At 55.5% G+C, this 15000-nt stretch overlaps 2 protein-coding genes across 2 annotated transcripts in view; one reads left to right on the top strand and one right to left on the bottom strand.

The window, feature by feature from the left end:
* The window catches only part of PTSG_10057 (histone H3), a 954-nt gene extending 327 nt beyond the window's left edge, over positions 1-627 (top strand). The window contains exon 1 of the mRNA XM_004988915.1: positions 1-627. This exon is cut by the window's left edge and continues 327 nt beyond it. Coding sequence (XP_004988972.1) covers positions 1-148 — 148 coding nt within the window. The 3' untranslated portion in view covers positions 149-627.
* Positions 628-632: 5 nt separating this feature from the next.
* Positions 633-15000, bottom strand: part of PTSG_12986 (uncharacterized protein) — a 17177-nt gene continuing 2809 nt past the window's right edge. Inside the window, exons 8-38 of the mRNA XM_004988916.1 lie at positions 14700-14822; positions 14388-14463; positions 14029-14158; positions 13680-13811; positions 13383-13492; positions 12707-13177; positions 12259-12449; positions 11596-12099; positions 11041-11386; positions 10307-10791; positions 9917-10007; positions 9531-9651; positions 8785-8872; positions 8188-8526; positions 7849-7999; positions 7556-7640; positions 7152-7250; positions 6724-6793; positions 6400-6450; positions 6057-6238; positions 5665-5786; positions 5337-5438; positions 4344-5122; positions 3845-3946; positions 3557-3594; positions 3202-3332; positions 2279-2958; positions 1794-2038; positions 1451-1552; positions 1128-1197; positions 633-929 (exon numbers count right to left, since the gene is read on the bottom strand). Coding sequence (XP_004988973.1) covers positions 807-929; positions 1128-1197; positions 1451-1552; positions 1794-2038; positions 2279-2958; positions 3202-3332; positions 3557-3594; positions 3845-3946; positions 4344-5122; positions 5337-5438; positions 5665-5786; positions 6057-6238; positions 6400-6450; positions 6724-6793; positions 7152-7250; positions 7556-7640; positions 7849-7999; positions 8188-8526; positions 8785-8872; positions 9531-9651; positions 9917-10007; positions 10307-10791; positions 11041-11386; positions 11596-12099; positions 12259-12449; positions 12707-13177; positions 13383-13492; positions 13680-13811; positions 14029-14158; positions 14388-14463; positions 14700-14822 — 6339 coding nt within the window. The 3' untranslated portion in view covers positions 633-806. The remainder of the gene's footprint in view (positions 930-1127; positions 1198-1450; positions 1553-1793; positions 2039-2278; positions 2959-3201; positions 3333-3556; positions 3595-3844; positions 3947-4343; positions 5123-5336; positions 5439-5664; positions 5787-6056; positions 6239-6399; positions 6451-6723; positions 6794-7151; positions 7251-7555; positions 7641-7848; positions 8000-8187; positions 8527-8784; positions 8873-9530; positions 9652-9916; positions 10008-10306; positions 10792-11040; positions 11387-11595; positions 12100-12258; positions 12450-12706; positions 13178-13382; positions 13493-13679; positions 13812-14028; positions 14159-14387; positions 14464-14699; positions 14823-15000) is intronic.

Below are 15000 nucleotides of genomic sequence, written 5' to 3' on the forward strand. Positions count from 1 at the left end.
CGCCGTCTCTGCCCTGCAGGAGGCCGCCGAGGCTTACCTCGTCAACCTCTTTGAGGACACCAACCTCTGCGCCATCCACGCAAAGCGCGTCACCATCATGCCCAAGGACATCCAGCTGGCCCGCCGCATCCGTGGCGAGCGCTCTTAAGCGTCTCACCTTCTCAACATGGCTCGCTCGCTCGATGTCGTTCTCTGACACCTTGCTTGGCTTGTCGTCATGAGGTTGCTTTGTCATCACCAACGCTGGTTGCATTTTGATCTGTGACACCTTGAATCATCCTCCCTCCCCTCCCTTGTTCTTAATTACCCACTTGGCCCTTGCTGTCTCTCTTGGTCTGTGCCACGGGTTGTCGCCTCCGCGGGCTCAAATTGTGCTCACACGTCTTTTATCCATGCTCGTGTTCCTGAGCACTTGACGCTGGCGGTGTCTTTGTGCGCTCGTGTGCATGGGAACCTCTCTCCCTCCCTCTCCCTGTGTGTAATGGCGTTGGCTTACCGTGGTATCGATTTGCCTCTGCGTAATGACACGCCGCAACGGCGTTTGGGGAGTTTCCCCGGCTTGTCCTGCCTCGCAACCCTTCTCCTTTGGTTCGTTGTTGCCTCTCAATACAATGATCAAACCGAACATTAATGTGAGGACCATGATGGCATCCTGCTTTATTCAAGCAAGTGGAATGAATGACACAGAAACAGATTGATCGTCATTGTGATGCCGTGCGTGTATTTGTGGCGGAGAGGAACAAAAGTCACAGGTGGCTACATTTACACAACTTCTTGTCAATGCAAACTCAGTGAGTCATTGGGTATCATGCGTGGTGAAGAATGAGGGAGTGCTGCCAGCATCTGAACGAGCACCATCGTGCCAGGGCGCGGCTCTTGGCAAACTCGCGTGCGTCCATCTCTTCGTGATCATCGTCATCATCGCGACGCTGTGTCACATGTGGGACAATGAATGACAGACACTGTATGTTAGCGTAAGCTGCTGTGTCTGTGCATGTATGTGTGTGCATTTGGTTGTGCCTGTGTGTCCATGTGTGTGTGTGTGAGAGCGAAGACTGTGAAAGCTCGTCAGCTCCATCCATCCAGCCATCCATCCATCCATCCATCCATCCATCCATCCATATTACCTTGAAGAACATGACGTGCCCCTGCCGGTCACCGGCAACGAAACCCCCAGCAGCAGTCGGCACAATGCACCTGCAGCGAGATACGTGCGGTTGTGTGTGTGTGTGTGTGTGTGTGTGTGTGTGTGTGTGTGTGTGTGTGTGTGTGTGTGTGTGTGTGTGTGTGTGTGTGTGTGTGTGTGTGTGTGTGTGATTGAGTGGCGTACATGTGTGCAAACAAGGGTGTCAAATGCGTGCGTTGTCTTACACACACACACACGCAAATGCGCACACATGCAAATGTGCACAGATGCATCAACCCCGCTCTTTCCGCCCCCACCCCCAACCTGATTGTGTTGCCGTGGACGGCAATGCTGTTGAGTGTTGTGCCGTCACGTCGCCAGATCTTGATGCAGTGGTCCCATCCACCAGACAGGATCGTGTTGAACCTGACGAAAGCACCAAGGCAGAACACGGCCGTGTTGAAATGGTGTGTTACATTACATTACATTACGCGTTTGTGGTGCACGAGCAGGGAGTAATGTTCCACACGAGGGGATGCATGGGGAGACGTCAGCACTTGCGCACTTGCGCACGTACAAACACACACACGCACACACACACGCACACACACACACACGCACGCACGCACGCACGCACGCACGCACGCACGCACATACACGCACACACCTTGCATCGAATATGACGTCCAAGACGTCTCGTGTGTGCTGTCGATACACGACACCAGCACGGGCAACTACAACATAACCACCACCGCCACCACCGCCACCAACGCCACCATCGCCCGGACTGCCCCTGCTGTCGCTGTCGTCGTCGGCGTCGTCGTGCGTGTATGTGAGGTGCCAGACACGACAGGTGCAGTCGCTGCTCGCTGTCACGAGTGTTAGATCCGGCGAAACGCACAGCGCATTCACCTGAAGGGGTGTGATGTGGCAGGCAATGGTCGTGGAGGTGAGGTGGGAGATGAGTTGATGTTGAGAATGCATTGTGGTGGTATGTCGTCAGTTACCACACCAGCACATTACCACAACCAACCGCAGTCACAACACAACAACAACACCAGCAGCAACAACACCAGTCACAACAGCAACCATCACAACACAACAACAACAACAACCACCACCGCCACCGGCAGCAGTGCAAATCTGCGCCACCTGCTCCGTGTGCTGTTCGGCGAGCGTCTGGAACGACAGCACCACGGCCCTGTGTCGTCGCTTGCCCCGCCCCCCGCGAGAAGGCGGTGATTTGGATCGTGACGATGATAATGACGATGCTGGTGCTGGTGCTGAGCTTGGTGATGTTGACTTGTTTGTACCCCATGCACCCGTTGCTTGGTCCAGTGCTGCTGTGGATACCGTCTCGGGGATGGCTGGCATGCCTCCTGGTGTTGCTGCCGACTGTGTCTTACCCGTCGACGACGCACCACCAAGACTCACGCTGCTGCTGCTTCGGCTGTAACCGCCACCACCGCCACCAACACGATGACGAAGGCCAGTGCCATGGTCTTGAAGCACGCTGCCCACGCGGCACAGCCCAACACGGCCGCTCTTTGTTGCGCACACGATGTAATCCCCGTACGGCAGCCAGCAACACCCGAGCACGTGGTCGACACGTGCCAGCGGATTTTCGGACCGTGATTCCTCCTCTGCAGCCATGCCACGCTGCTGCTGCCCTGCGTGTTGCTGCTGTTGCCGTTGTTGCCCTGCGTGCTGCCTGTCATCCTTCAATGGCATGAGGCATGCTGCCACGAGTGCGCCCGTGCGTGTGCACCAGAGCATGCACGATCCGTCCGCCGACGGTGTCGCCACCGCGCGTCCGCTCGGCGACTCAACACCTACACGCCATGCCCGTTGACGAAGGTGGTAATATGGGGGCATGTTTGGGGCGGGGGATGAGTGACGATGAGCAAGGCGGGGTGGTAGCGTGGATGTACTCGCGTTCACACGCACATGTGCACACACACACATGTGCACGCACATGCACATGCACATGCACATGCACACACATGCACGCACACATGCACACACATGCACGCGCACATGCACACACACACACACGCACACGCACGTGTGCACACCTGGGTTTGTGATGACCTGTGCGTGTCTACCGGCTGTCCATATGCGAGTTGCGTCGAGCGACCACTTCTCAATGGTGCCGTGGCCGCCACACGTGTACACGGCCCGCCCGTCGAACGAGCGGGAGATGAACCTGGCAGCCATGGTGGTGGTGGTGGTGGTGGAATAGGTGTGGGTGGTGGTTGTGGAATGTGAATGGGTGATGTTGACGAGTCTTCGGCGGTGCACATGAGGGAGTGAAACGCCAAAAGCGCACACAATGACGCCGGGAAAGAGGGGTAAGATAGCCGTAGCCAAGGTGACGGCTGTGACCCATGCCATGAAGCACCATGTGCTGTTGTTTCGTTGTGCTCTTACCGCGTTCCCTGCGTTTGCCCTTCAAACTTGCGCACAATCTGAGCACAGTCGTGGGTCACAGAGGATATGAGAAGAGCGATTGCGTGAAGTTTTGTGTGTGTGTGTGTGTGTTTGTGTGTGTGCTTGTGAGTGTGTTCGTGTCAGCCATGGGTACACAGGTACATACACTGTCGCAACCAATGGAATCAATCGTACGTACAACACACGCACTCACACAACACTCACCCCCCCCCCCCCTCAACACACACAACACTCATTCACACAGACACATCATCAGCACGGTGCCACCTTGTGCTTGGTTGTGTCGATGAGGATGGCTGTTGATCCTTTGCCCGCGAGCAGCATGTGGCGGTTTCCAGAAGACGTGAACGGGAGCGACACGCAGAAGAACTGAACGCAGTAGGAAAGGAACGCCGATGGAAGGAAGGCAGAAGCCATGGTGATTCGAGGTGCACGACACCAAAGCTGGTTCAAGTGCAGCAATACACAAATAACTCAAACAAACAAATGCGCACACACGCACACGCACAAAAAAACATACAAACAAACACACAAACAAACACACAAACACACACAAACAAACAAACGCGCACACAAAAACACACACACAAACACACACAAACAAACAAACAAACCAACAAACAACAAACAAACAAACAAACAAACAAACAAACAAACAAACAAACAAACAAACAAACAAACAAACAAACAAACAAACAAACAAACAAACAAACAAGCAAGCAAGCAAACAAACAAACAAACAAACAAACAAACAAACGTGCAGTACCTGAAGGCAGGCGATGGTGTAGCCGACGTCTGTCCATGTGATGTTGCACGGCGGGAACGGGCGCGTTGTGCCATGGCCGTCCACATATGTCAAGGCCTGTCCAGCCAATGCAGACCGTGACGAGGAGCCACCAGCGTTTCGTTCCCGCAATCCCACCAGATACCCGCCCACGCTCCTCTCCAGCTCGTCCAGGTCCGGCGAGCCGATGCGAAATGAAACGCATCTGGACTGGACGTCCACCACCAACGCGCACGACAGCTTGTTCTCGCGTTTCTTCTCGGACACATGTCCGTTGGAGCCAACAGCCAGCTGTGAGCCGTCTGCACAGAAGCAGAGCGACTGCAACCACGCACTGGCAACGCACATCGAATACTCCGCTTGGAGAGACATGAACCCGCCACAACCACCGCCACCACCGCTGGTGTTGTCATCGGTGTTGGCGTTGTCGTTATTGCTAGTGTCGTCGCTGCGTGGTGTATGGTCGCTCCTCGTTGGAAGCTGCACACGTCCTGCCGGTGCGCTCGTGTCCGCGAACATGTCCGCGAGCGTTGTGATTGGGGGCGATGTTGCTGTTTTGCTTGCAGGCAACGGCTCGCCCTCTGCGACCTGTTGTCCCTCACTCTCACCATCACCGGCGTCATGAGGGCCCTTGCCATTGCCACTGATGGAGAACATAAACAGCCGGCCCTGATCGTCGGAAACGGCGAGGCGATCCTTGTTCGTGTCAAACGCACACGCCAGCAGCGGCGAAGCGTGTCCGATGCATGCAAGCAACGCCCCTGTTCATGTTGAGGTGTGGTTGCGTGTGTGTGTGTGTGTGTGTGTGTGTGTGTGTGTGTGTGTGTGTGTGTGTGTGTGTGTGTGTGTGTGTGTGTGTGTGTGTGTGTGTCCGTAAGTAATCGTGTAGAGCGCCGATGTCACACACACACACGCACACACAAAACTATCGCACGTACACACACACACACACAAAACCATCGTCGCATACAATACCCGTCTTGAGGCTGAGGAACTGGAGGTGTCCGCCCTCGAGTGTGCATGCAAGCACACCACATTTTGGGATTGCCGTCGCACACGCCACTCGCTCGTCGCCGACTGGAAATGCAGGGAAAAGAGACGAGGAGGAAGGAAGAGTGTGATGAGTCGCGAGTGGGGAGGATGTGGGGAAATTCGATACAGAAATGCCAAACGCGTGCACGCCATCACACAAACACAAACACGTACACATGCACAAGAACACGCACGCGCACACACACAACACACATGCACAAGAACATGCACAAGAACACGCACACAGAAACACACGCTCTCTCCAACTCACAGCAGCGCGTCCACTCCTGGCTGAAGTAAACGGATGTTGGGTCCGGGGAAATGTGAAGGGAAATCAATTCCACACTCCTCACCCGACACAACAGCAGCTGCAGCGAAGTGTCACCGGCACTGCTGTTGTGTTTGGTGTTTGGTGATGATGGCGCCACAAAGGGTGTACACGTGTACATGCGAGCAGATGTGTGAGATGTGTGTGTTTGTGTGTAGGCGTGTGTGCATGTGTGTGCATGTGTGTGCATGTGTGTGCATGTGTGTGCATGCGTGTGTTTGTGTGTTTGTGTGTTTGTATGGTTGTGTGTGTGTGTGTTTGTCTATGTGTGCGAGAAGCATCGCCATGAGGGCGAAAGGCAAGAGCACACGGCTTGATGCACTCAGCCGCACTACCTGGATGACTTCAATGATGAAGATGATGATGGTGGTGGTGGTGGTGATGATGGTGATGGTGATACAATGACTGCCTCCATGATGCTCCGATCTTTGTCTCCGCTTCCGCGCGTGTGCTCGGCAATCAGTTCCCCCGATCGACGGTGCACACGCACACACCCGTCCTCCGCGGCGGACACAATCTGAACAGACGTTGTACAATGGAATGTGTACATGCACGTTTGTTTGTGTGCATGAGTTCGCGTCAAAGCGAAAACGTGTGCACATAGCAAACTTGCACTGAACAAGAAGGGCGTATGCCCACACCGGTCAGGGAATGACACAAATTGCCAAGTTGACTCACCACTCTGTCGCGCGCTGCCCACGCAACAAATGAAACGCTGTCCGTGAACCCCTGTCTCAGACGTATTCATGATGGGTGTAAAACATTCGCGAGAAACGATGAGATGGCCAGGGCACTGGATGTTGGTGTTCAAATGCTTTGTAAGCACACGCGGGAGTATGTGCAGTCCTACACACACACACACACACATACACATATACGCACACAAACGCGTCTACACACACACACACACCACACACCACACACACACACACATCTACACACACATACACGTTTAAACACACACATACACACACAACGCGTCTTCACACAGAATAGCGGCACCTCGAGAATGGCTTCGCGTTCGCCGTCGTGCACGCGCATGATAACGACACAGCTATACTTTCGGTTGAAGCTGAACAGCAACAGCAACAGCACCACAGGTCGTGTGTTGGCGCGGCAACGTGTGGCCACGAGTGGGTGAGTGCGTGCGTGCGTGCGTGCGTGCGCGGGTGTGTGAGTGAGGGAGTGCGTGAGTGAGGGAGTGAGGGAGTGAGGGAGTGAGTGAGTGAGTGAGTGAGGGAGTGAGTGAGTGAGGGAGTGAGGGAGTGAGTGAGTTGACAGCTATGAAAAGTAGTCTCCGAACACCGTGCATGAGATCACAAGTGCGCGTGTGTGCTATTGATCCCGCCCTCAGCTACAACCTACGACCACCACGACCTCGGCCGCATCGCAACACGGTTCCACGCCAAATGCAACGTGTGTGCACTGACCTTGCTGTCATGTACCCGAGGGCAACAGCAGACTCGTCGCTGCTGAGATGTGTGCACAGCACCTGCGCCCCGGAATGGGGACCGCTCTGAAGTCGCAATCTGGCGGTTCGTGGAAGTGGTGGTGGTTTGTGGGTGGTGGGGCGGTGGCGGTTGTGAGCTGTTGGCAGCTGTGACGATTGTGGTTGTTGATGGCAGTTTGAGACAATTTCAGTTGCGGATGACAGCGAAACATGACAATAGGCAGAGCTCCGTGACAGCAGAAACGGATCGGATGTGTTGCAATGAACACAACACACTTACATATGCACACGCATGCACACGAGCACACACACACACGTACACACACACACACAATCACACAATCACACGCATACGCACACGGCGCAACACGACATGCAACCCACGGATCAGCGTCAAGCTTTGAATTTGGCCAGACGTAGCACTGGTCGCCGTGCGAAGTGCCCGTCACAATCGCGTCGTCGTGTGCACCTGGGGTGTGGTGGCGATGGTGTTGTGTGCATTGAGCATGTTGTGTGGGTGATGAGTGGTTATGGAAGGCAGCAGTACCCATGTCGTTGAAACAAAACGAGCAACAACACACACACGTATGCATGCACACATGTGCACATACATTTGTGTACATGCACACACCTATGCACACACACACACACACACACACACACACACACACCCTCACCGGCGAATGCGATGCCCCTGAAGTTGACAGCGGGCGCGTGTCTGGATGTGCTGGTGCATGTGGCGTTTGCTGCATCCCACAGATGAACAGTTCGATCATCGGACGACGTCGCAACACGCGAGCCATCGTCGCTCATCGCAATGTCCGTCACCTGCAGCGGCGACCGTAGTGTGTGTGTGTGTGTGTGTGTGTGTGTGTGTGTGTGTGTGTGTGTGTGTGTGTGTGTGTGTGTGTGTGTGTGTGTGTGTGACGAAACAGCTCTCACCAAAGAGTCCTCCAACTCCCCCCCCCCGCTTTCTTTGCGCCTTTCTTCTTTCACCTGTTTGCCGCTCTGCTCACCTTGAACTTGTGTTGGACGGTGGTTGTTGCTGCTGCCAAGTTGTCGAGATCCCACGAGCGACAGGAGCGGTCAGCACTGCCCGTGATCACCATCCCCATTGCTGAATTGTACACGAGCGTGTCAATGGCCGTCGCGTGTGCGTCCACGACTGAAACGCATTTAACTGTAGTGGGGCGGTTGGAGCGTTTGTCCACTTGAAATTTCCACAGTCGCAGCGCGCCATCCAAACCCGCAGACACAAACTGGTGTGTCCCTTCGATAAATGCGCCTCGCAGTACCCAGGAGGTGTGGCCTGTTGCCTGCACGCATTCCGTGCACGGCTTGCCCTTGAACTCAGCCTGAGTGCGATTGTGAATGTGTGTGTGTGTGTGTGTATGTGTGTGTGTGTGTGCGTGCGTGTGTGTGTGCGCGCGAGAATGGTGGGCGATGAGTCATGTGAATGACTGGTGTGTGTGTGTGTGCACGAGTGTATGCAAGTAGTGGGTGAACAGGTGTGCAAAGCGATCACTAAGCGCCATGCCAAACCACAGTCGTGTGAATTCAGCTATGGCCTGCGTCGATTGAAACAACCAAAGATACGCGTGACACAACCATACCTGTGGGTCAAACGGCTGTGCGGCAGCAAGGCAGTCCGACACCGCAAACACGCGTAAGGACTTGTCCTGCGACGATGTGAGCAAGAATCTGAAGAAACAACCAACGCAAGCAGCAACATCAGAGAGCGCGGCCTCGTAACACTTGTGGGGGACACAGAAATGCTCTGGCGGAAGAATGCACTTGCACATGACGTCCTCATGATGTACACACACACACACACACACACACACACACACACACACACACACACACACACACACACACACACACACACACACACACACCTGCCGTCGTCGCTGAATGTGACGTGCGTAACGTGCCCGCCGTGCTGTTGGAGGAGCGCAATCCTGGACACATGACCACGGGTGTCCAGCTCAATCACACCAGCAGCACCGCGGTGGTCCCCTTGGTGCAGTGGGTGGTGGTGGTGGTGGTGGGTTGGTGTTGGTGTTGGTGTTGGTGTTGGTTTGGAAGGATTAATTGGTGTGAGAAGGCGAATGCGTCAGTGCATGGGAGTGTGAGTGCGGTAGACATGAGAGAAAGGATGGCTGTTGAGACTTCCGAGGTCTGCGAATGCAAGCACACACGTGTGTATGCACACGCACACACACACACATCACACTAACATGTAATATGTACGTACCGTACCGTACGTACGTACGTACGTACACACACACACACACACACACACACACACACACACACACACACACACACACACACACACACACACACACACACACACCTGCCGTCGTCGCTGAATGTGACGTGCGTAACGTGCCCGCCGTGCTGTTGGAGGAGCGCAATCCTGGACACATGACCACGGGTGTCCAGCTCAATCACACCAGCAGCACCGCGGTGGTCCCCTTGGTGCAGTGGGTGGTGGTGGTGGTGGTGGGTTGGTGTTGGTGTTGGTGTTGGTGTTGGTTTGGAAGGATTAATTGGTGTGAGAAGGCGAATGCGTCAGTGCATGGGAGTGTGAGTGCGGTAGACATGAGAGAAAGGATGGCTGTTGAGACTCCGAGGTCTGCGAATGCAAAGCACACACGTGTGTATGCACACGCACACACACACACACACACAAACACAAACACGCATGCACGCATGCACACACGAGTACACACGACTGACCAAAAGCCAGGACGCGTTGCGTTGGGGAGGCAGTGATGGTTGCACCCTTTGTGAGGGAAGGAATGTGCTTTGATGAAACGCAGAACAGCTCCTGTGCAGTGATCATGGCAGTAAATCGATGGGCATCGTTGCAATAAGTGGTCAAGCGGCAAGTCGCACGCGCTCAAATACGCACACTTGCACACTTACACACGTGCATTCGCGAAACATTCAATTGCCAACACCCATTTCCCCCCCCCCACACACACACGCACACACACACACACACACACACACACACACACACACACACACACACACACACACGCACGCACGCACACACACACACACACACACACACACGCACACGCGCGCGCACACATACAACCGACATGCAAGAGGCAGACGGACCTTGAGATCGGGTGTGAACCCCTTAACTTCCGTGTCTGCGCTGAAGGTGACAATCACATCACCATCGCCAACCATTGTCATGGAGAGAATTGCGCCCTTTGTCTCTCGCATCCATCCAAGATCCACCACCTCGCTGCTGTGCGCCTGCACCTGCCCAAGCTTCTCGCCCGTGTTAATGTCCCACCGAATCACGCACGCATCCTCGCTGGCCGTGTAGAGAACATCGCGTGATGTGATGCACATTGAACGGACATACTGGGCGTGCCCGTCCAAGCGAAAGCGCAGCGAGTACGTGGTTGTATCCCACACCACCACAGCGCCGTCCACAGACGCTGAGATGAGAGCGGCGTCGTCGTGGCTGAAGGCAACGCACTTGACTGCGCCCTTGAAGCTCTGGTTCCACTCGCCCTCGTTCAGGACGGTGCTGTCGTGACCCCGTAGCACAGCAACCACGCTCCCACACGTGCGCACCTCAAACACCGCAACTGGCAACAGAGGTGCATATGTACGCAGATGTACGGAGGTGTGAGGTGGAGGGGGTAGAAGATGGTTAAAATGGAATGCATGCTCCCATCCTGTCATAAAATGCAACATGACATAAACCCCTACGGTGCACTCTTCATCACAGACACACACAAACTCGAACGCACGCATACGAGCACACACACAAACACACACACACACACACACACACACACACACACACACACACACACACACACAAACTCGAATACCGAGAGCGTTGTCTGTGCCAACGGCGACACAATCGCCAGCGCTGTTGACACACGCGCAACCAACAGCCTCAAACTCCGGCAGCGTCATGGTGAAGCTGCAAGGGTTCTCGGCCGTGGGCTTGTTCATCCACTCCATAAAGGGTGTGACAGCACCCTCCTCCCCCACATCGCTGCTGATGACAGCGACACCGCGCCTGCTTGTGGTCGTGGCGGTGGGCGTCATCGTCGTGATAGAGGTGGTGGTGCCCTGTTTCGCTGCGCGCGCAGCTGCTGGCGTGTGGGCCGTGAGGGCCGAGGATGATGATGATGATGGAGAGGGTGTGCTCGCTTTGAGCAAGTCCGTTACCTGGCATGACCATGACGCACGCATGCATGCATGCATGTATGCACGTGAATGGATTGCGCAGCGAGGTGGAACGGCCACCATATGAGCGAGCAAGCTTTAGCGGCCACGTGCACATACAGACACGCACACACATGCCGTTACGCTCACGCCACAGCAACCACACCGCAGTAAGCTTGCCACATTCCAGTGCCCGCCCTGCTCGGGCGTACCTGCTGGAAGATGAAGCTTGTGTCTGGCATGGTGAGCGCAGCCTGCAACACCCCCATCAGACGTTGCTCGATCACGTGCGCGTGTGTGCGGACAAAACGCAGCATCAGAGCTGTGCGTGCATACGCGGGGCCTGTCCTGTCCACCACGCTGCCGCCATCAGCACAGCCTGCAGTTGTGTGTCCAGCACCACCACTACCAGCACCAACACCAGCACGCCCATGCTGCTGTTGTCGTTGCTGTCGTTGTCGTTGTGATTGCTGGTCGTGTTGTTGGAATATGCGAAGTCGGTCCGACACACGGCCGCCGCCCGTCCCCTGCGCTGCATCGTCACTATCCTCAGTGGCCGCGCGTGTGCTGCCTGCACTGCTTGTTTGCGGGCGTGTTGGTGTTGATGGTGTGAGGGCTTCGAGGGTCTGGATCAAATCGGGCAGCACTGACGACAGCAGCCCGTGGTGGAAGCACGCGGCAATGTACAGCAGATCCGTCACCGTCTCACTCGCAGCCTGACGCAAGGTGAATGTGTGTGTGTGTGTGTGTGTGTGTGCGTGAATGTGTGTGTGTGTGTGTGTTGCAATACATGGTTATCGCAATCAAGACGTGGATGTCAAACACGTCTCCCGCCACCGCCACCACCATCAACCACCACCATTGGCAAGCATCACCTCGATGTGGTTGGCCTGCAGCTGGTGGTGCACGAGCTCCTGACATGTGTGCTTGCGGATGAGCGCGACGGTGTGGGGGCGGCGGCAGTCAACGGACTTTCGTTCCAGCAGGAGCCGCACTTTGAAGAAGGACTCACAACGCACGTGCGCAGCGCGCCGCGCTTCTGCCGTCGACAGGTACTTGTTGTGCACTGTAACGATGCGTGTGTGTGTGAACCATCAAATACGATCAACGTCCTGTTTACATGACCACACCCTTCATCGCCTCAACAAAGCACCAGCAATCCTGCTGAACAGGCACGAACGCGTGTACGCGCACGCGCACGCGCACATCACACAAACACACACCCACGCACCCACACGCACACACCCACCCACACACCCACACGCACACACACACACGCACACACATCACACAAACACACACGCGCGCCACAAAACAACGCACCTGCCCGGCGCACGTAGTCGTGGAGAAAGGACAGCGTTGTTCCGCGCTCGACGAGGAGGAAGCTAAGAGCGTTGTACAGCGCAGACCAGGCAATGCTCTGCTCGGGCGCGTTTAGATTGCAAATTGCACGCAGCTCCTCCGCCTCCATTCCCGTTCGGGACACGGCAATGGCGGATAAAACGTCCGCCACCGCAGATCCTTGCGATGCAAACGTGTGTTCGAGCCTGGTGAGAATGGCAACGAGAAGGGCGTCAATTGTCCGCGTGCGTGTGAGCTCGGCAATCTTGTCGTCCAGGCTTTCGAAATGCCCAAACGAAACGAGTTCTGAGGTGAGGAGGACCAGAAATAGGGCATTTTTGGCTGCGGGTGCGTTTAGAATGGAGGAGAGCTGGGGTGGCGTCAGCGTCTTGCTTGCAAGCTTCATGCGCTGCACAACAAAATCTTCTCGCTCCTCCTCGCTCATCAGCGGCACTGCCCAGGTCACATATGTATGCGCAATATGTATGTGAGTGTGCGTGTGTGTGCGTGTGTGTGCGTGTGTGTGTGTGTGTGTGTGTGTGTCATGAAGGGATAATGGTTCCATGACATGCGGTGACGGATGGCAAACGCAAACGCGTACACATACACGCACAGTCGCAAGCTCTCACACGCGTGGCCACGTGACTGCGACTGTCACCTTCAAAGCTCGGCGTGTTCCATGCCATGAGCGTGTCCTGGCAGTCGCACGGTAGCGTGGATGCAATCACCACGACGTTGGCCGGCATGCTTGCAGGCAACCAGCCGAGGCTGTGAAACCGACATGGTGATGCGCAGGGGAGGTGCAGCTTAGAGCATGTGCAAACCAAAGGGGTGGGTAACACAGCACACATGCACACGCGCAAATAGAAACAGTGACAGTGCACGCACACAAGCAAGCACACGAGCACACAAGCACACACACAAGCACACACAAACATGGTGACAGTGTGCGCACTTGTGCACGGCGCCACCCTTGAGCCACGAGAACCGCGTATTGGCCATTTGGTTCAACGCGTCAAAGACAAGAAATAAACGGCGATTCGATGCAGAAAGAACAGCGCCGGCGGCAGACAGCACCCGAGGGAGCCTGCAGCGCGATGTGTGTATGTGTGTGTGTGTGTGTGTGTGTGTGTGTGTGTGTGTATGTGTGTGTGTGTGTGTGTGTGTGTGTGTTTGTCAGTGTGCTTTTGGGCGCGTATTACTTCACAGCGGAAAGCGTGATCCCTCCAGAGACAGTCCACTTCACGACAGCGCATGTACAACGCAGTAGCACACCGGCAGTGACACCAACGATGACGACATACTCGTTGACAAGCGTGTGCACGTCGTGTGCGGTGGCCAGAGCGAGCAGCGACTGGCGCTCATCGCCATCACCATCGCCATCTGTGGCGTTCGCTGCCTGATCATCGCTCAGGATGATGCGGAACAAGTGCCCTGTTGGCATGTATGTGTGCGTGTACGTGTGTGTGTGTGTGTGAGTGTGTGCGTGCGTGTACGTGTGTCGTGCGTGTACGTGTGTGTGTGCGTGTGTGCGTGCGTGTGCGTGTGTCGTGCGTGTACGTGGGTGTGTGTACGTCAAACACAGAGAGGGCGTAGGAGACGCTGTACAACAACAAACAGCAAACGCCAACCATCATCGCCACCACCATCAACGACAACGCACTGTAGAGTCGACGGAAGACATTCTCGAGCTGCGACGATTCTGCATCGCAGCCGGCGAAATGCACAAACACAGAGTCCTGGACAACACGCGCATATGTGTGTGTGCGTACATGTGTGTGTGCGCGTACATGTGTGTGTGTGTGTCAGAGAAAGAAGCGCTCTTGAAACGTCTATCCTTCTGCTTTCCTTTGTTCCATTCAACGAACACATACACGCACACATACGTGCGTGACAGCACACACGCCTGCACACACGCCTGCGCACACGCCTGCGCACACGACTGTACTCATCTCCCTCCCTGTTGATGCCGTACCTGCGTGTGTGTGCGCGTGTGGTGCTTTGCCCAGTTGGCCAGCAGCGCGCTTTTTCCGCTGCCGGACGGACCGTATACAGCCAGCACCCGGCGATCACTCGTAGTGGTGGCGGTGGTGGTGGGCTAGTGGTCGGGGGAAGGAGGTGGTGACAAACAGGATGTGTTGAGATGTGTGATGCGAAGCGTCGACGAGCTGTTACACGTGCACACAGATGCATGCACACTCGCACACGCACACACACAAACACCGCACACGCACACACACACACACACACACACACACACACACACACACACACAC

Source organism: Salpingoeca rosetta, assembly GCF_000188695.1.
Source record: "Salpingoeca rosetta unplaced genomic scaffold supercont1.32, whole genome shotgun sequence".
Classification (NCBI taxonomy): Eukaryota; class Choanoflagellata; order Craspedida; family Salpingoecidae; genus Salpingoeca; species Salpingoeca rosetta.